The 21,448-nt window shown below is 42.0% G+C and overlaps 1 protein-coding gene across 10 annotated transcripts in view; it reads right to left on the reverse strand.

The window, feature by feature from the left end:
- Positions 1 to 954: 954 nt before the first annotated feature.
- ENAH (ENAH actin regulator) overlaps positions 955 to 21,448 on the reverse strand; it is a 99,077-nt gene continuing 78,583 nt past the window's right edge. For 5 of the 10 annotated variants that reach the window (XM_040611690.1, XM_040611694.1, XM_040611691.1 and 2 more), the window contains exons 6-15: positions 20,453 to 21,253; positions 18,317 to 18,624; positions 17,916 to 18,052; positions 17,464 to 17,518; positions 17,087 to 17,135; positions 14,581 to 14,647; positions 12,051 to 12,113; positions 7,732 to 7,810; positions 4,770 to 4,827; positions 955 to 3,981 (exon numbers count right to left, since the gene is read on the reverse strand). In XM_040611690.1, coding sequence (XP_040467624.1) covers positions 3,944 to 3,981; positions 4,770 to 4,827; positions 7,732 to 7,810; positions 12,051 to 12,113; positions 14,581 to 14,647; positions 17,087 to 17,135; positions 17,464 to 17,518; positions 17,916 to 18,052; positions 18,317 to 18,624; positions 20,453 to 21,253 — 1,655 coding nt within the window. In that variant the 3' untranslated portion in view covers positions 955 to 3,943. The remainder of the gene's footprint in view (positions 3,982 to 4,769; positions 4,828 to 7,731; positions 7,811 to 12,050; positions 12,114 to 14,580; positions 14,648 to 17,086; positions 17,136 to 17,463; positions 17,519 to 17,915; positions 18,053 to 18,316; positions 18,625 to 20,452; positions 21,254 to 21,448) is intronic. The other 5 variants (XM_040611696.1, XM_040611695.1, XM_040611698.1 and 2 more) reach the window with 5 other exon arrangements.

Here is a 21,448-nt window from a genome sequence, read left to right on the forward strand (position 1 = left end):
CAACGAGTTGTAAGAGACATGCTGGCAAGTCGTACTTCGCAGTGGAACTGAGCTTGAGTAAACGTTTTCAGAAGAGCCTCTGTAAAGTGCGGATAATCACCAGTTTGATCAACTGCCACCACCTTCCCACTTCTGTCATACACAACTTTAAAAAGCAGGTACCGTTCATCTCTGGACACTGACGGGCACGCTCAGTAGCACTGCTCAGAAATTCAAACCAGAAAAGTTTATACTTGTTGCCTAACCACTACCCCAATAATAGCAGACCATTTTAGAATCTAGTGATAATTTTATTTTAAAAAACCCTTTGTAACTCATTAAGTTTGGTGCCAAAATTGGCACTAGGTCCAATGGTTTGCCAAAGCAGGATTATCCCATTATCCCTCTGAACAAAAACCAACAACAGTAGAGAAGTACAGCTTTCAGGATGCTAAGTCAAGGACATTTGAACAGCTACTCTCAATATTCTGCTGTAAGACAAACTGAGCAAAAGTGTCCTTAGTGTACAGAAAGCTACATTAACCTTTCATGGTAGGTTTTCTTTATTACTAGTATTGAAAATAATTCATGAACATAAGAGCAGCAAGAGAAAAAGTTGGACTAACTGCAGTTATTTTGCCTCCAGTCTTTCCTCCTCCCTCCCTTTCAAGTCCTCCATGGATACAGAAACCGAAGTGTATGCCATGTGAGAATATAAATCAAATCGTATGTTTAAAATGGATTTTAATTTATGTACAGCAGTTACCATTCGTGAATGTTCCACAGTCCCTGCAATTACATTCTTTGTAAGGTAAGTATTTATTTTTCTCTACTGAATTTTCTGATGGAGAAACAGAAAGGAGGGGTGGAATCAACAAGTAAGGAATGATCACAGTCATTAAAAATGTTAGGAATTCTAGTAGTAAACCCCAGAGAGTCTTCTATGAAGCTCCAGAAATAAATGGTGGCAACATGTATATATTGCAATTTTATTTCATTCGCTCAAACAAAACGTTAGCATGTAAGAAATTTAAAATGACACAATATGATAAAAATAGCAGAGAATGAACTGAGGAACTAAAAAGAAGGTAAACCTAAATGCATGAAAAGTCAACATTCATTAGTGATCATCTTCAGTCTTTGATTGACACTTGATGCTTGGTAACTTTTTAAAACAATGAACTGGAAATCATTATGACTATCTGAAGAGATTTCAGCACCAGCACTAAGATTTTTACATTCAGTTGGTTTGCAGTTGACTTGGTAGCCACTTGTCTATAGTGCAGGTTTATCACAGGTCAGATCACAGTGTTGAGGAAAGCAAAGCCTTCCTGGCATGAGAAAGGATCCCTTAAACTGCCTCAGCTTAAGACATCCATTGTACAAAAGCACAGAACCACCACAATATGGTTTTTAAAGAACTTAGTAACCAGTAAGCAAAATAAATCTTAGCTTCTGCAGTTCATTTTCAATACTGAAATCTCTGGAAACGGTGCAACTGTCAGTAGGACAGGAAATGTCTACAGTAATCTTTAATTCAATCCGATTTTCTGGAAAGAACCAATTCGGCAGTTTGGGATTACAGAAAGTATGTACGTAGAAGCAGCACAAAAGACGACATCTGTTCCTTTTTCTTTTAAACAGAAATCATGTTAATTGTAGACCAAGGCACAAAACGTTTAGTGCATAAGCCAGTTCCTTGCACAATCTAGTAGTTCAGCCTTTAATTTTGGACCACTTACACCCATTCACGCTATTCCACTATGCTACTCCTGAACTCTCCTAGAAACAAATCCAACATGATTTCTGACAAGGGTAAACGTCCTTAATGCTTAAAAAGTCCATATAAAACAAAAAGTTACATCAACAAAGATGAAAATGCCTCCTCTTGTTTTCAGAAAACCAGTACTTGACAAGCTTACTATGGATTGGTTTTAATGCCTTCAATAAATGCATGCAGAAAAATGTTTTTGTTTTTCTTCTTTCTTTTAAAAAAATTAATAAATGGAGTTAAGTAGCATTTCCACTGTAGTGTTCTCTTAAAATCTGAACCTATAGAAACAGGAAATGTTGGAAGTGGAGAAAAATTTCCCCACTGAAGCCTTTCCAAAGCTGTAAGTGCTGTTTTGCTTTGGTATTCAGCACTTGAGACAGTATGGTATTAAAAGCATTTGTCCTACGAATGGAGCTGCATGTACTTTTAAGCTGAAACATTAATCTCTCCAAAAGTTGTAAGTAAACTTTTCTTTTGGGTCAGCACAGACCCCAAAGCAAACATGGCACTGTTACGGCTCAGAAAAATTGACAGTGCAAAGGAAAAGGGAAGATTTTGATCCATACTCTTTGTCCGAAGTACTACAGATCCAGTTCACAGAATTTCTATCCCACTGAACTGTACCACGTTAAAAAAAAATGGAAAAAAATTACGTACAAGCATAAAATCTGAAAACCCTGGGAAACAGAAAGGTGGCATCTCCCCTACAAATGATTTGCTAACTGTTGACCAAAACCAATGGTATACACCACTGCTGTTTTTCAGGGTTTGGGTTGTGTGGAGCTGTGGGGGTTTTTTTGTTGGTTTTGTATTTTTTGGAAGGAGGGTGGCAGATAAATTAGGATAAGGGGCCATTTACTGTGACCTGATGCTCTGTCATTCTAAGGTAGCTAACTGCTGTCCCGTTTCATTAAACGATCAAAAAAGGAGTCTCAAAAGAGTGAAGCAGAGGACCATGATAAAATGGTAAAGGACAATGCACTTACATAGGGGCATCCTCAGTAACTCGGATGCCTACACGTTTGTTCTCTCACCGAGAAATGAGTGAGGTTCCCATGGGAGTTTCAGAACCATTATGGAAGTAGTACTGAATTTCAAATAGAAAACTGAAAAAAGATACAAAAGGACTAAGTACCTGGTTCCATTAACATGGTTACTGATAAAAAGTCATGTTTTCCTCATTATTACACATGCATGTAAGATGAAGGAAAAGTGTAGAAAGTAATAAAAATGTGTCACCTTCCCCCTCCCTCATCCCGCATCTTTCTGGGCATAAATTAAGCCTTACAAATGAAAAGGCTACTCTGTGACATGCAATTTTTCTTTTAATTAAAAAGCTGGCTGTGTTGTGTTACATTACAAAAATGTCCACATGCATAAATCTAAAAAAAGCCCCAAAATCTACTGTAAATCTACAACATACTAATGATTTACATTTGACTGCTGATTCGCATTATGTAGAAGTCTTAGATTTGGTAAAGCATCGTAACAATGTAGGAAGGCATCTACATCTTTAAACTCTGGACTGTATTTGCTTTTTTTTATTTTCCTATAAAATTGCATGAAGGCTAACTAGAGAGGCTTCCTATCATAAAATTCCAAAATCTTGATATGTCATCACTGTCTAGGTCATTCACTTACAAATATTGCCCTTTAAAAGCACGCGTTTCTAATTGTTCCATGTTTTGTGAACTGAACTTCTACACATCTGATCTTTTAAATTATTCATGGAAATATCAGATATGATAGGAAGACAAACCTGAGATACATTTGAAGTACAACAGTATAACTTGCTAACTCCTTCATTAATAAAGAAAACCTCTCTGAAAAGCCTTCCCAAGCTTTTCCCTGTTTTTTGTCTTAACAACAAATTCTGAAACATGTGCAATTTTATCTTGACATGAGTAGACTTCAAAGCACTGTGATCTCGTCTGATAGGTGTAGGAATTTCTGCATAATCATTACAGTAACTTTATGAGTCTTTTCCACCCTGCTGTAAAGGTCAGAAAAAAGCTGCAAACTAGGAGGGGAATAGCATATCACCGGAGTGACGCGTCTGAAGCTTTTCAGAATAGGTTGTTTCTCCCTCCTTCCAAGTGTTTGTCTGTCTCCGTTTTCTTCTAACAGCTCACAAAACGTAGTCAGTTTTATACCAAGTTAAAGAGTCACATCGGCTTAGTACTAGTCTTTCTATGCAGTATTCGACTTGCTGAGTTCCTGCCTGATAGCTGGAAAGAAAGAAAGAGAGAGAGAAATTAACAAATCAAATAGTCAAAGTCAAGGCAGAAAGCCCGAATACACAACTGAGCCCTTAAGGGCAGCTCACCCTGCTCCATAACATAACTTATGCGTAAGACAGCTTCACGTGGCTTCAGACAAATGGCATTCTCAACCAGGCAGTACCCTCCATCCTCCTCTTAAATTTTTATCAGTATCTTATTTTTCAGTTCTGCAAGTCTACGACCTTACCTGATGACTATTACTACCACTAGGATTATCAAGGAGCATGTGTGTGGGCTCATTTATTTTAATTTTTCTTTTATTTGTTTCAAGAGCAGCCTCAGGGCCCTTCCTTGTTTGCATTGTTCCGTTCTAAAGGGCTGTGGTACACAGCACGGTCAAAACACAGGGGAAAGCCCTGCGCTCCATCGCCCCAAAGCAGCCAGCTCCTTCTACGACATCAGCTGATGACAACTGATATTTTACCAGCAGTGGTATCTGTTTAATGCAACTTCCCCCCCTCCTTTTTCTGGAAATCCCTCCAATACAGCAACCCTTCAACCACTTTTAGAAGAGGCTAGCTGGTGTCAATACTCTATTAAAACAAAACACACAGGAGAGAAAACATTGAAGCCTATCTATCAGAACAGGTCTGGCACAAATGGAAGTATGCCGCCAGACTAAGAACAAAGTGACACTTACCAGTGCACCATTCTCAGGCAAAGAACATATTTACATTGCTGTGCACCTGCAGATACTTACTGTAAACAGCTGCAGCAAAAAAATTGGTACCTACCATCAATGAGTTCTTCCTTTAATTTCGTTAACTCCTTCCTCATTTCATCTAAAATGTCCTATGGTGTCAGAGCATAAATAATAGATTAGTTTTACCACCTGTAGTTTTCTGCAGAGAGAAATCTGAAATTCTTCCAACCTTTAACCCTTCTGAAACGCATAACTCACTCTTTAGCTTCCAAATTAATCCCCAAAACCTAAAGCATCCCTAAAACATTCTCACTGCAGGTACAATGAAGAAAAAACCTTCTGCAGAAGTCCTACAAAATTGATTCCTGTAGAACTTATGAGAGAAGGGACATACTGAAGTTAGAATGCTACACTAATGTCATTGTTAAATAAAAAAAAAAGAAAAAGAAAAATACTTGGCACATCCCTTTCAAATAAGAAAGCTTTCCTACAGATTTCATCCTACAAATGAAATGTGATGTGGAAAGCAAGAAGTAGCTAATTAAAAACCGCAACCCAAGAAAATATTCACAGGGGAAAAAAAAGGGTGTGTGTGGATATCAAGTTATCAAGGTATTCCCAGTTACCAAGTGGAATGTGAAGGAATGAAGGTGCTGGAGTGAAGTGCCACCCCCTACTTGCTGTTTTCTCCATCCTTTTGTCTAAGCCACATTAGCTGATGATTTGGTGATGATGCTTTTACAAGTAGGGTGGGGGCAGGGTCTGTTTCTGCACAGGAGACCATCCCCTCCTGGCCAGATCTTCAGGCAGCAGGAAACTCACCCAGCAGATCTCAGCTGTTTCTTTTTCAGCTTTGGGGTCAGCGTGCTGTTTGCAACCCCAGCGTGCTTGCTGAGTCCTTTACGAGCTGCTGGTGGAAGACACACGCATGGACACACCTTCCCTGCCCGAAGTCATTCCTGGCCTAAGAGCACGTACCAAAGCTGCAGAGGCAGGTCTCCCGATTCACCAAGTCTTAGACAAGACTTTTGGACAAACGGCACGAAGCCTTGGAGCAGGAGTGTGGCCACCAGCTGCCGGGAAGGGCAGTGGCAAACAAGAGCTTGCCACGGGTCCAGCAGAAATAGAGTGTGAGACTATTTTGCCTCCAGAGAAAAGAGTTTTATCAGAGGCAGCAAGAGTCAGTGTGCTGGAAACTTGGGAGAGCTGTGCTCTATGGGATGAGAGAATCCCCATCCTCTGTGTCTTCAACTCAAAAGAACAACAGAGAAGAAAGAAAAAACAAAAAGCACCCATACAGGGGAAAAAAAGAAGAAGAAAAAAAAAAAAAGACAGAAGGGAAAAATAAAGGCAGCCAGACTACGCTCAGCAGCAGCATTTCATGGAAGCTGTAAGCAAGAGTACCGCAAACCCTCCGGAGATGCCAGGAGTACCCCCTGAACTAGATTCTAGAACCACCCACCAGGCCAGAACCCACTGTAGAACCACACACCAAGCCAGAACCTGATCTAGAATCACCCACAGAGCCAGACCCACTCCAGAAGTGACTCCTAAGCAGGAACCCAATCCAGAACCAGTCACTGCACGGGATCACGCTCCAGGAGCCAACCACAGAGTTGGAACCTGCTCTAGAACCAACCACCAAGCTGCAACCCACTCTCCAGAACCTCCCTCTCCACTCGGGGACCAACCCATTCATCAAAACAGCACTTGAGGGAGATCCTTCACTGGCAGCTCCACAATCCATGCCACTAAACCCCACTGCTGCCGACACCACCGCCACGGCCCTACAACCACCCACACCCCCGAACCCACCAAGCCTGGAACCCACTCGCTGTACAACCAACCACCACTCTACAGACTCCCGAAGGCAGAGCCCCCCCGGCAACAGCAAAAGCACATCACTCCCCAAAATCACTTTTGCCCAAGCGTCACTCAGCAAGCCACCAGCAGGCCAGCTACCCCCATCACACCACCCCTCTTCAAGATGGCCACCTACACCAGCAACAGCATGCTGAAATGGGCTCACCCACAGGAATATGGCCTCCCTGCCGCACACTGGCTTCGCGGTTCCCTTAACATTACCAGATGCACCACGAAGCACAACAAGGCAAAACCACACGGTAGCGTTCTTGCATGTGGACAACTCCAAAGACCTTACGCAAGTCTGCACAGGCCAGCATCAGCCCAACGACTCAGGCAACGACTGCCATCGAAAGGACACCTGTACTGAAAGCACCTACAGCAGCAGCAAAGGGGCCTCCTTCCATCTTGGGGCCTCCTCAGCAGCCGGGGACTTCTCAGGAGTCAGAGGAACACGAATACCTTACGCTCACTTGCTCCTCTGGGGCTCCTGTTCTTAAGAACGTGGAACGTCTGCTCAGTCTACAGATCACCAGTGCTCCTAACCAACAGCTCCTGTCTTCACACAAGTCACGAGAGATCCCGTGCTGAGCCTCTGGTGGCACCAGTTTGTCTGTTTGGCAAGTGTACTTGACAAAGGCCCATCACCTACAGGTAACTGTTACCGAACAATTTCCAAAGCATCCCGTTATGCCTTGTCCTCATCCAAGAAAATGCAGTTGCTGACGCCTTCCCTTCCCAGCTGCTCCTCTGCTCTTCACCAGGACAGCTACACAGAAGGTGGTACCACTGGATGCTCTTTCACCACCGAACTCATGACCACGGATGGTCACACCTGCTATTACAACATGGTGATACCTGCTCTGCTAACACTGGTCTGAGGGCTTGTTTGTCTGGGGAAGGTCTTCCAGGCAAACCACTTTGCCAGTTCCATCTATAGATGGTACCAACACCCTACTCATGCGAAAGCAGGAACAAGCTTCTGTGAGAAAGTAATGGGGCTGTGCAAGCTGCCATCCTACACTTACAGCTCGTCAGAATACTCAAACATGTCTGGGGAAAAAGAATGACTAATAATTACAAAATCATTATTTAAATTTGGAACTAGTTAACCAAACAATTAAAACCACATACCGGACAGCTACAGGTCCTTATACCCAAGTTTTCTAATGAAAGCCTTGCATACATACCTGCTTCAATCTGTCATAATCCAGACCTTCTGACTGTACTCCATTGGCACTGGGTTGCCCCGTTGGTGTAGATTTTGGTCTGCAGTACAAAAACAGACCCATGAATTACTGGTCACTCATTATTACAGGGCACACAGGACTTCCCCGCCAAACTTGCTAACATTCATCTATTGAGAACATAGTAAAGAATCAGAATGCAAAAAAAAAAAAGAAACGTTGCGAGTGGGAGGGTGGGAATATCAGGCAGACCCAAAACACCACACAGTAGAAAGCAACAAGAAGGAACATTTTCCACACACTGAAAAATATTAATTTCCATAAGAATAAGTTATTAGTTCAAAACAAAACCCTTTCAAGTAGCAGACAGATTTCACCGTCAGTGGTTTCCGATTTTTTCATAATAGGCATGAAAAGCTGAACACCTTCAAACGTGCTTTCCCTTCTCCCTCTTCAACCGCTTGCTCATTACAAAAGAGGCCCTCTCAAAGAAACACTCCTGCTAGTGACTACGTGTTGATGCTCTGTGTGAATGCTGTGGAATCACCCTTGCAGATTTTCAACATCTGACAGGGCACGGCTGAGCAACCTTATCTAACTCCCTTCCCACTTAAATTATTCCATCAACTGCTTTCTAAAGCTAATGAAAGCAAATAAGCAACAGCTGTAAGATTTATAGGAATATACTTGAGAGAAAGTTCTAGTGGTTTTGACTATGTCACGTTCAACGCTTGCTTATGTAATACTCTCTCAAGATACCAAAAACTTGCTTACCACATCACCTTGCATTTTTAACACACATTCCAGAAGAAGTGGGCTGTCTACCTTCTCACTTCTTTGTTCTGATCCCTTCTGCTTATACAAGGTGTAACTCAGACTCATGCACTTACTACACTTCACAGGGCCTTGCGCACCTACAGGTATGAGCAGAGACAGAACCTAGATGCTAACTGTGGGAACACAAAAATGGTTCTTTCAAAGCAGGGATGGACTACAGGTGGTGAGGGCCACAGAGGGAGGAATGTTCTGCTATTCTTAATTGCTTTTCACATCTTGGCTAACATTCTCTCTCCGTTACTCTATAAAATGTTAAGCCAAAAAGAGGCTGTGGATGAAACTGCTGACACTCCATGTCAAGAGGTTTCCCCGATGTTTAGGATTACCACAGTACGCTAATGTTAAGGAAGGGCAGGGTATTAATAGACTAAACTGGGCCCTATTTCATCGCCCTTGTGTGTGTGTGGCATCACTGAACACGAAAGCCTGACCTAAACTCAGTGTCTCACTTCTAAATTCTTACAAAGCAGGAATTCATTAAACACCCCATTTTTCTGGATTTGTTACCTGAAGGTGCAGCCTCATTTATTACAATGGAAGGCGGTAAGGAACAAAAAAAAGACAAACCAGTAGGAATGGCACAGTTCTGCACTTCTGCCTTCTCTCAGATATACAGCATAAAACTATCTTTTATCAGAATAAAGCAGAATGTGTGAGGGACAAGCAGTAGACCCATTGCTTTAGGCTTTCCATTTATGTACTTTTAATTTAGCTAACAAAAAAAGTAAGTTGTGCTCTCACTCGGAAGAAAAGGAACAGTGAACCTATATGTATTTCTTCATTGGCCTGTTTTTACAAAATCACTGCCTTCAGCCTCCACGCATCTTCCCTTACAAGACAGCAGCTCATCCATGAAGAAATTACTGGATTATACTTTGTTCAGTATGAACCGAACGAGTCTCATACTGGATTGTTTTGATGACTTTTATAATCTGACAGGACTATTTTCATACTTGCTAAGTGAAGGAAAACACTCAACAGAAAAGGGCATACCACCAAAACGTCATTTTGATACTACAGGAACTTTCTCAGGTTTGTGCTCTCCAGTGGATGCCTTTACCTCTTGTAGGTCCCCAGTGTGAAAAACGTTAAGAAACAACATGGGACACAAATTGCCTATTTTTGTTCCCCCAGACCCTAAATGTAATGGGGCATGCCTGTGTCATTGAAGAGCCTGGCACATTCAAAAAAATTCCTGAAAACCTTTATATATATATTCATCGCTAATGATTCATTCTGGGACAGGCCATTATAAATCGGTACACCCCAGCCTATCCATCTTTTAACTCCAGCGCACCTGGTAGAAACCTCTTGACATTTTTTTCAATGCTTCACAACTATTTCTACGTATTGACAAGTTAAGTTATTTCAAGCCTTGTGGCACCCATTTAGGGAAAAACTGACAGCAGTTAACCATGCTGAATAGTCAGAAGGGACTGTATTAACTGTCCCTTTGCTGCCAGACTTTGCGTCAAAGCAGAGAGGTGCAGAAACATCCCGTGTTGTTACCGGTTCTTCACTTGAGATCACAATACTCAGTTGTTACAGCTGTTTAGATGCAAGTCTACAGCTGCTTAAATGCAAGTTTCAAGAGAGAAATTGCTAAAATTATTACTGCTTGAAACACACCGAAATGAAATACACGATCCACCGAGTAAGACAGAAAACAAAATACTCAAGAACTGGATAGTGGAATAAGCTGGAAAATAGGATTTGCCTTGCAACCACCAGAAAATCTGCAGCGTGCACTAATGCTATGAAGACAAACCACAGTTCAGGATCTTTCACAACTATTTCGATACAGGCAGTGCTTAGCTCGTTATGAAAGAACTCCTTGCTCGGAAACATTCATCAAGTTGAGATCTTTGGCAATGGCTGCTTCATTACCTACCTGATATTTAAAGCGTTACTTGCAGTTTACATCTCAAACTGTGAACACAGACTTACTCCAAGCAGAACAGCTTGAGTTTTCCCAAATTCTCCATCTAAAGTTTCTGATCATTTCCACTGACTATCGCTTTGTTCCCGTACACTATGGCATTACAGCCTTTACCCAACACGACTGAAAAGAGAATCAGTGTCCTCTCAAATGCAGTTCATGGCAGTTAAGGCACCTACTAGCTGCCTTAATGGAAGAACCCAAACAAGAGCATACTTTAATATTTTAATAAAAATTTTTATGTCTAATATTTCAATACTTTAAAGAAAAGCTCTCCAGACAGACTACTTAATGTTTCTTTTGTTTCAGATCTTTAGAATAAAAAGACAGCTCTAGCAATCATATACTATATATTCCTGCTATCTGTCAAAAATCTGAACAGAAAAGCCTCTTTATAAACTCCACCACTCAGTCTTAAGAATGTATTCCATTTTTGCTTTCCAAAATGCAAGACAATCTTCATTCACATATGAGACACTGCAATCTATAAACTAGCTAAATTCTAATCTCAGGCAAATCTAGCTGTCTTCCCTGCAAAATTACCCTATTTTTACTTCTTCAGCTTGCTTGGAAGAAAGATTAATGGTGAACGCAGTTGCCATTAAGAAAACCTTTAACTACTGAAATTTAGAAAATCCTAGCCATTGGATCCTAAGGTGGCTAAATGGCTCTCCCGTGTGGTTTTTCATAGCATTGCCTAACAGGACAGCGAGGCAACCTCGACAGTCCCTAAAACACCTTAAATCAAGCATGCAAGATAAAGGTTTTATTCATGCCAACATGCAGAATACACCACCCAAGATAAGTAGCTACAAGGGGAACTTTTCATACAAAAGATTAAGTAGTCACCACAATGAACACCTTCATGAAAAACAAGGCTGGAACTGGACTCAGTAATTCCAAGGGGCTCTGTAACACATTCACCTGTGGAAAGCTCTTCAAAGCTGAAGGCTTCCCATGTCAGCACTTTATTATGACTACCACTTCAGAGAGCAAAACTGAGATCTACAGCTTAAAATACACATGATGTCAATTCTAACTTGTGAATATGTTCCCAACAGAACCACTAATTTATGTTTAACAAGTCCTTTTGTGGGTTGGGTTTTTTTTTTTTCCTTTCTGATGTTTGTGTCAGGCAAAATCTGTTTGTTATCTTTACTTAAATTGTGAAAAGCAGATGTGAAAATTAATTGGAAAATTGTTATTCCTGTGTATGTAAACCTACAGTTTTGAAAACCTGCTTCTCAAAACACTGCAACTGGTTCACTAAATCCCTGTGTATCCAACAGGAATTTGTGCCTTTGCAGGTGGTGACTGCCTGAAAACCAGTACTTAACACAAATTCATAGCTGGTTCTTAAGCCATCTCAATTTGGCTTTGACACCTTCTGCTTCTAACCAGTCCAAAAATGGGCTCAACTGGACAAACAACATGTGAAGAGGAACCTGGTGGTGCATGTGGTGATTACCAATCCATGTAGAAAAAGTCCAACCCTGAACTGGTCAAAATGGTTATTACAAAGTCTCAAATCCCAACAGGATGATACCTGTTTAATGAATCATAGAACCTGTTTTCAGAACCAAGCAGGTTTTTCCATGGAGATTCCCGTCTACGAAGGGGAGAAACACTACCTTAACAAGCTATAATAGGCCTTAATTTGTTCAGTTTTAGTACCTCAAATACCACGGAGTTCCACTAGTTGAGTTCCAAGGGTTCTACCTGAACATTTCAAGAAATACTAAAGCCACACAGCTTCAGTCTTTTCCAAGTCTGCTGCCAAAAAAAGCCTGATTTTAACCAGGACCCTAGTTATTTTTAAATACTAAGAACATTCATTCTGAATTAACAACTCCTTCATTGTGTACCTGTTTGGAAGCTCTGAAAAGAAAATTTTGCTTCCTTGCCAGTTTCTTAGGTACACTTTGTTTAGTCCCTGTAAGTGACTCGTATCCTGTCTGTAGAGCTCAGAAGCAGGTTCCCAGTCCCTACCAGGCGAAAGAGATCCCCTTTTGACAAACAGTATTGATGTTTCAAACAGCAGCACGCTTTAACTCAAAGAAAGTTACTTTAACAAGCTGCTTGCAAGATACGCTTGGCAACTGTAGAGAATTAAGGAAAATGTAAGGGACAGTCAAGAGAGACTTCTACTAATACTGTTTCTTTCTTGGTCCACGACACAACCCTCATCCTGGCAGGGCAAACTGTCAACGTTGACTAGAAAACTGTACCAGCAGTCTTAAAATGTATGTTATGACACCTTCCAGCAGGATACGGCCACACTGGAAAATAATACTGATGTTTGATCAACACTGAATTATTATTTTGGAAGTACTTTTCAAGTATACAGCCAGTGAGGCCCTCATCAACCTGAATTCTATCAACATTTTCCATTGGATGGTTGAAGACAAAGGCTTGATGGAGAGATGGTCTCAGTAAGTCTCAAAACTCCTCTATACTCCTGTATGCCTCAAAAAACATGTTTAAACAGACCTCAGAAATCTTTAAATTTCACCTGCTGAAACAAGATCAATGAAATAGAATGCACAAACCCATTTACAGGAAGCTCTGGCTGTAGGGACAGGTAGAATGGAGACTTAAGGACATCCCAGACTCCCCAAAGGGGTCTGATATGAAGGGCTGCCCTATTTATTAAGGCTTTCACTTTCCTTTCTTCAACTGCTTATCCATAGAGTATCTATAGCCAAAGGGCCAGGTCAACAGCTGTCTTAATATGAAATCTAAAATGCTCTTTAGGATTCCTTACACAAATTATTTCCGTGACAGGTTCCCCCTCAATGTCACGTATCAATACCTCAAGCTCCTTGAAAACAGAGAGACGTTGGTTAAATCAGTTAAGACCTACTGGGGAGTGAGGGAAGTGGACGAAGCTGGGGGAAGTCAAGGCTAAAGGTAAAGCAGTATTTTGCTACGCTGACAATATAGCAGAGAGGACATTGCCACCAACGTCACCTGCTTTTTGACAAAAACTAAAGCAAAGAACCACAATGAAGGCTGCAGATATTTTAAGCTCCTGGACTCAGTTGAATGGCAGACAAGGATACTGGTACCTGCTGAGAGTGCTTAGTGTTGCATTTCAGAACTGAAGACCTCAATGGCAACCTCAACCACCCGTCCTGCCACTTAGAGAATAATTGGTTTTTCTTCTCTTATCACCAAATCTTGTGTAGCTGTATCCAACAGGCCAGAATTTTAAGGAGAATTCAAGAAATTTCCAACACAGCACCCTCAAGTTTAACATGTTCTCTCAAGAACTTCGGGTAACTGTGACAAATTATCACAGGTCAGAATCCTTTAGCCTCTGTACACAGAATATACAGTAATTCTAATATGAACCACAAGCCTTCTGCTTAAGGTGAATGGCACTTAAATGTACCTTGAAAAATAAAAAAAGAATTGCTAAAGCAGCCATTTCACTCTTTTGCATTACTGAAATGTCTACTGAAACACTCGCTGCCTACCAAAGTTCCAGCTGACACGTTACCAAAGATGGGTTAATGCAGTGAAGGATGTATAATACTTGTCACATTTCTGTAGGATGAAGTCCTTGGATTGGTGTGAGACAGCTCCCAAGAATTATCAAAGAATCAAATCCTACCAAGGTGGCTTAAAGTATCTAGACAACCGTTCTATGCGCAGTACAGAAATGGAGAGGACAAAACCTATTCACTAGGTTTACTACTGGACATAGGAGTCACAGCACTGAATTTGGTCTTCCCTTGCAAGAAATTTCAGACATTAAAATATAAGGAAATAGAAAGAATTAGGCAAACATACACCTTAATAATTGGAGTTACACATCAGCAACTGTTAAGAAATCTTTTGGGGTTTTACTTTTGACTTTATTATCAAAAATTTCACTTAGTAGCATTCTCCAAAAGCAACTCTTGATTCCTAATTAAACCTGCCAAGAGCAGTTCCACAGCAGTAAATTTAAACCCATACATTTCGCTTTTAATACTATTAAAGTGATATTTGCTATTTTAGTCCAGTAGCTTTAGCAGCATGAGCAACAACAGCAAACGTAAGGAAAAGGTATCTGGTATAGAAGGGAGTACCTGGAGATAACAGGTGACTTGCTTCCATTCACTGTATTTGTTCTTTCCCAAGGCTTTCTTGTTAGTTCTGAAAAACACAGAGAGAAGATTAAAACCTGTCTTTTTCTACTTGTGTGTAATTTATGTGAGGAAACTTCCAATTACCTGGCAACTTAAGTCAGCTGTTGGTCTTGGGTTTTTTTTTTTGGTACTACATTGCATTAGTTCTTTGATATTAAACTACCTCCTTAAAATACCTTCAATATTAAACTACAAGTAAGTTGTGTCCATCTTATTTTTAATCATACTACCATTTATGTTGTGATAGCATCCTAAAGTCTCACTTTTGTTCTAGATGATGTAAACGCCATTTGATTCCTAATCCAACTGGGAAAAAGTCTGTCTACATTTCATGTACCTGATTGCTTCAGTTGTGAAACATGGAATTCTGGAATTATAACCCAATATAGTCCGCTTCAAATACTGGGGGAAGATGTTTTTAAACTAAGGAGCTTTCCTGAGCTGTTAATGAGTTACATAAAATTAATTCAGCGTTGATTTCAACGAAGTGACAGCAGGGATGATACAACCTCACACAACTAGAATACCTCTCAGCAACAAGGTGTCTATTTTCCAAAGCCTAGTCCCCAAAAAGATACTTTTAAAGTTGCAAAACATCACTTTTCCCTTCCAAAATATACAGATTCAAAACTAAAGGTACACTGCCCTGGGATCCAGAAGAGGTTGTAGCTTACTTACCACCTGTGATACTAGGTAAAGTTTGACTGTGCATCTCCTCTCCCATCTGGCCAGCTTAGACTCTACGGACAAGCGCTTCGTTACACGCTGGGCCTAGTCTATAGGCACAAGGGTCTAACCTACAGTCAAGCTTAAAGCGCCTTCACTTTCCATTACGGACCCTGCTTTCAGTTCTGCTTAGAAACTTCTCCAATAAACTTTGACTATACATCATGAGTTTATTACAGTGATCCAGACACACGTGAAAGCTAGCTTTATTGAGCAGCTTGGCTTGTCAACAGCGCACAGACAGAAATCACAGCCCAAACAAGGCAAACTATTCAGTTAAGGACTGTTTGGTTTGTGTTCTTGCACGGTGAATGACATCCCCCACCATCACCAGCACCTTTAGTGGTCTCACCTGAGGCCTTCCTCAGGACATACCTGTCACCATAATGCTTCATTCCTTACGGATCAACCAGGTTTTCATTCCTTACAATGTGTACACGTTCAGTCTTCCCGTAGCGAGTAATAACAATTCACACTATCACCACTTACTCAGGATCTCAGTGTGCCACCGACCTTATCTGTCTCTATTTCAGATTTGGGATTTGTTTGGTTGCTCAGTTCTGCTAAGCTGGGCAACCTGAGCCACAGAAATGACCTTTCAGAGTCCCATACTGACCACGAATTCGCTGGGACGCAGCTAGATAGTAACAACAGGGTCTGAACTGCACAAGTCTGCTAGCACAGCCTGTGACCCAGCCAACTACAGGTTGCCAGGGCTAGTAGCCCAGCCAACTACAGGTTTCCAGGGCTAGTAGTAAGTTGTTTTAAGCTGAAGCTTAATTTGATATAACATGCTTCAAGACTTGTTCTGCCATAGGAGTTGTTTTAGCTGTACCTGCAAAATTAAGGAATTTTTGCTAAGGCTGCCACTTGCTCAAGGACCATGTGGTAATTCTGATCTAGCTGAAACAGCAACATTATCCAAGGGTCATACATCTGTACCTTTTGGTACATACCATCCCAGTACCTTTTGGGATGGCAAACTGCAGGTTATACACTACATCCTCCCCCTTGTTTACGCACATAGCGAGAGGTGGCCAGGGAAGCTAAGGCAGTACAAGAAGGTACTACTGAGGACAGGAAAAGAAAGTCTGGAGCATCACTTGAGTCCTTGTAAGCACAAGCGTTTTCAGTATGAATACGTACGCGTGCTGACAATACCTCCTGGCCAACTACAGAACCGGTGAGATGTAAACTTTCCTTACTGACCGCAGGAAAAGCGTGGGCCACGCAGCTGCAAACTGCCCCCAGCACACCGCGGCAGAGGAATGATGGCTAAAGCATTTCTGCTCCATGCACTTACAGTGATCCAGAAAGGACCGTGGCACGTGAGGGAATCTTTGCTAAAATACCTGGAAGGGGCAACTGTTTCTGCCTGACAGTCTTGTACATCTGCTTTGAAGGAAATAAACTTCTGTCCCAACTTGTGTCCTGCAACGACTGAGACAACTTGCTTTCACATTCCCTACCAACTGCTTTCTATGCATCAGCCCCATGGGCTCGACGCAGGAGGACCCTATACAGAGTGCAGTGCTCCAGTGAACGTTCATTTTATCTGCCATCTTCTGAAACATTTCTGCACCAGGAACCATTCTACAGCAAAATGCCGGGCTGTAATCATGGCAGAAGCAGGAGGCTCCAAAATTCAGCACAGCTGACTAAGACTTGTCGTTAGGGCTCAGCATTATAGAGTCAGAGTTCACAAACCTGTGCTACTTACCAGGTGTGCTTGTTGAAGAAACCTTAGAAGTTGAAGACTCTGATTCTTCCTGATTAAAAAGGAGGAGAGAGGGAGAAGGGGGGAGAAGGGGGGAGGAGGAAGAGAGAGAAAAAAACACCACCTTTGACTCTTGTGAATCTAACAGATTAATCTCAACTGTTTACATATTTATTTCACTTTTTATATAGATTTAAATGGTTCTGCTCAATTGTATGTAGAAAATGTGCATGCACTAGGCACTTCACAAAGTGGTGGTTATGTGTGTGTATATACATACAGAGAGAGTAAAGTATAAATATACTCTCATGTACACCATTAGAATCTCTCTCATAATCTAGTACTGAACATTGTAAAGTATATAATATTTCTCAACTCACAGTTTTATCTTCTTTCTGCTCTGATTCTGTTGATCCCTTTTCAGCAATTCTTCTCCTATAAGCAGAGGCAAAAGTTACCAAGATCATCACGGCTTTAAGATGTGAAAATGTTGTTTAGTGTAATTAAAGACAGCTAGATAATTGAAAACTAGCATTTTATAAAGTACTTTCAAAATATTTTCAGGGACAAAGCCCTCCCACCAAAGCAAGCGTGTAATTCTTTCTCCTCATGAAGTCTATACCCCCTCCCCTACTGCAGCACAAAGACTTACACAGAAGTACTGAGTTACACTCAAGTAAACATTTTATGAATAGCCAGTTTATCAACTTCACAAAGCAACCACATGAGCAAGCCGATGTTTATTTGATCCTTAGCCAGCTGCAAACTGGCACCCAAAATCCTACCTCTATGATGACTAAGCAGCTGGAGCATAGCAGAAACAGCTCCTTACCTCCTGGCCAGCAGGGCACTCATTTCTTCCATCAACCCACTGCCTCCCAAGGGAAGTGGTCCATTTCCACGGCCACCGTCTGTTTTAGATGAAGCAGAGCCTCCTCCTCCTCCACTTGAACTGGAGGAGTCTTCACCCTTCATAATACACAAAATAACAGCAGAAGTGCAAATAAAATGATAGCCGACTTAATGGAAGAAGCAAAGTTCACATGAGAAAGAAAAAACTGTATAAAGAATGTGATGGGCTGGTAGTACATCCTGTAAAGCTTTTTTATTAATGAATTAAGCGTACCCCAAAAGTCTTGATACTGCTATTCATCTTGAACAAAAATTACAACCAGTTCAGGAATGCAGGATTTAGAAACAGGAATTGTGAAAAGAAACAAGAGTTGTATTTACCCGTGAGACTTTCCTAAGTTTGGCTCCAGCAAGTGCAGCTGCAAGTCCAGTTAAAGGGCGATTTTCTTCGGGCACAAATCCCACTGAAAATCCAGAGGCAGGGAGGGGGGGAGCAGGAGGCGGAAGGGGAACAGGAGGAGCTTGGCTAGGAAGTGGAGGAGGTGGTGGTGGTGGCGGCGGAGGCCCTGAAGGTGGAAGCGGAGGTGGTGGTGGTGGGCCAGGAGGAGGTGGGGCTGCTACTGAAGACTGAGCTGGGCCAGGGGGTAGGGGGGGTGGGGGAGGAGGTGCAGGTGGCCCTTGGACAACACCTAGTATCAAAAAGAAAACAAATAGCCTATTAAGGATTTAGAAAAGGAAGATCATCTTTCCATTGAAATACTGGTTCTTTTGCTCAGTGTATGAGACGCTAATACTGGTAAGGGTCCTTATTACAGGCAAGAAAACACGGCAAGTTTCAGGAGGAGAGAAGCATTCTTATTAAATCCACTGAAAATATTACATAGCGTGCTATGAGAGATCAGACAGTTTCAGAGACATTTACATACAAAACCCCTCCAGTCAGGTTCTGTGCTGCAACCAAGAAGAATCTTACACCGGGAAACAGGCAAAACTTTCCCAGAGAGCCAAGTAAGGCACGAGTGTCATACCGCACAGCAACAATACTGTGTGTCCAAACGGTGCTAAACACAGCATGACTCTAAACTGTACTAACGAGCATTTAACACTCCACCCAAATATCTGAACCCTTGAATTGTTTGAGTTTCAATGCTAATTTCTAAGGTGTATAAAAAAACCTTCCTCTTAAAAACATTCCAGGAATCAACTCCAATAATTTAAGAAAAACACTAATTAGTGAGTTAGAAGACTGACGTATTTTAAGCGGATGGGAACAAGCTCTTCTATTTTTTTAATCTATGATTCCTATAACGCTTTAAATTCACATTGATATGCAACACAAAATGTGTTCTGAAGAAAGAATATTCTGATGATCACTGTGTTGTTATTATAGGAACAGTTTAAGAAATTGTGACTAAGAAAACAGCCCCACACATCCTCCCCCCTGCTTCGCCCAAACTGCCATGAGCTACTAAAAATGCTGCACCACTACCTTAAACAATGTCTACAGGCAGGAACTGCATACATGAGTCTTCCTGGCTTCCTACTCCGCTAAGCACTGTGTAAATCTAAAAAAGCCTTTTTAACTCTCCTGACGTCACTCACCACCCAAGCGCACACTCATATTCCACGCTGATACCGGTGAGGCCACCCTATTTCCACTCCATCCCAGAGTAGCTCACACCTTCACTGAAGACAAGAAGGTATAAACAGGATCTACTCTGCACGGCTTGTGTGCGATGAAGCCGCTGCCTGCTCATCCCCCAGGAGCCCCTCTGCCCAAACCTTTAGCTGACCTACTGCAGACTTACGGACTAAGACTTATGTCTACTAAATCAGTATAAAAGCAGGATTCAGGTTAACAAAGACATTGACACCCACATAAAACACATTTCCATCGTATTTGTAGAGTGTTCATTAAGACTGTCACCTGCTTAACCAAACTTTTTTTTTTTCTAAAGTCTTTTCTGCTACGCTGGTAGAATACCACAGGAAGACTTGCCTCTACATATATGCACGTGTACAGCCGTGTATCGAAATACAACCACCGTCCAGAAAGAAATGCTGTAGGTGTTACATACCACTTTCTAAATCTGAAACTAAACGGAGCGTCAAAGTGGTTCAGATCATTCCTCACTTAAGGTCACTCACATGTCCAAAGCCACATATATGTTCCTCCATGTTGGCTGCCATTAGGAAACTAACAACGCTGCCTGCTCCAAATAAACTAACAGTGCAAGATTTACCAAGCTAGTATTCAACAAGCTCTGTTCTCAACAGGTGAGAGCTTAGGAAATCTGAATTTTACTTACGACAGGCCACGGAACGCCAGCTGTTACCCACGGAGCTTTAAAGTTTCCCTTACCCCAGTTTTCCAAATGGTATTTCCTTGTGGTATTAAGATCACTGCAACTTTGGAAGCATTGTATTAATTCTTCAAGGCAGTTACGGGCTTTGATACCAATTGGTTTCGACTGCATTCCTGATTAGTGCATTAGTAGCAATAACAGAAAGCCTTACCCTGCTGGGTCGTAGGTTCAATCGGCTGAGAGGCTGCCTGCAAGACTGGCTCAGAAGCAGAGGAGTCTCCCAGCACAGAGTTTAGAGAGTTCTCAACAGAGGCAGGGGTAGCTGCAGAGGGAGAAGGGAGAACACTAGGCTTGGATGAGGGAGTCGAGGCATTCGGGGAGTTGGGAGAAGGAGAAGCTTGAGGTCCAGACAGTGACAGAGGCGGAAAGGAAGGCAGTAGGGGGGGAGGAGGTGGCGGAGGCGGAGTTGGACCTGAGGTAGAAGGTGAAGGAACCGGATAAGCCAGGTTTTCAGGAAGCCCGTTAGGAGCCGTAGGAGACGTGGACATTTGGGTCACTGGATTAGAAGCTGACACTGGGAGGACAGGTCTTGGACCAGTAGCTTTGCCTGGTGGACTGCTTATCATTACTGGAGGAGACGGGGGAAGGGGGGCAAAACTGGGCGCGGACCAGGCAACAGGCTTTGTATTTGGAGGCAAAGTCGCCAGGGCATTGACAGGAGAAGGGGGCCGAGAACTTTTGTTCAGCGGACGAGGAACCGTAGCGTAATGGGGGAGAACAGGGTGGAAAGCTGAGCCTAAAGATGTAGCAAAACGTGATGCAGAGTGCCTTAGAGGCGGTGTAGGGGGAGTGGAAGTCGGTGGTGCAGAAGTCACTACAGCATACTCCGGTGTGGCCTCTGACATTGGTGCCGAGACTGCTTTTGCATATGATGGAGGAGGTGCTGAAGGAGGCTGGCAACTGGAGTATTCAGGAAGTGGAGTGCTATACGGGGAGCTGTCGAAAGATGGAGCTGGACAGAAGATGGAAAGCAGCAGCAAAGGCAGGATAAAAAAAGGAGAAAGAGAAAAAGGGAGCTAATGAAGCAACAAAACCAGCATTCAAACAAAATGTATAAATGTAGACTATAGTTAGTACCAGAGGATTAGGCACAAGTGAAAATACTGTTAGGAAAGTTTTACATATTATCAACAGCTGCTTTAAAATT

Source organism: Falco naumanni, chromosome 12 (genome assembly GCF_017639655.2).
Source record: "Falco naumanni isolate bFalNau1 chromosome 12, bFalNau1.pat, whole genome shotgun sequence".
Taxonomy (NCBI): domain Eukaryota; kingdom Metazoa; phylum Chordata; class Aves; order Falconiformes; family Falconidae; genus Falco; species Falco naumanni.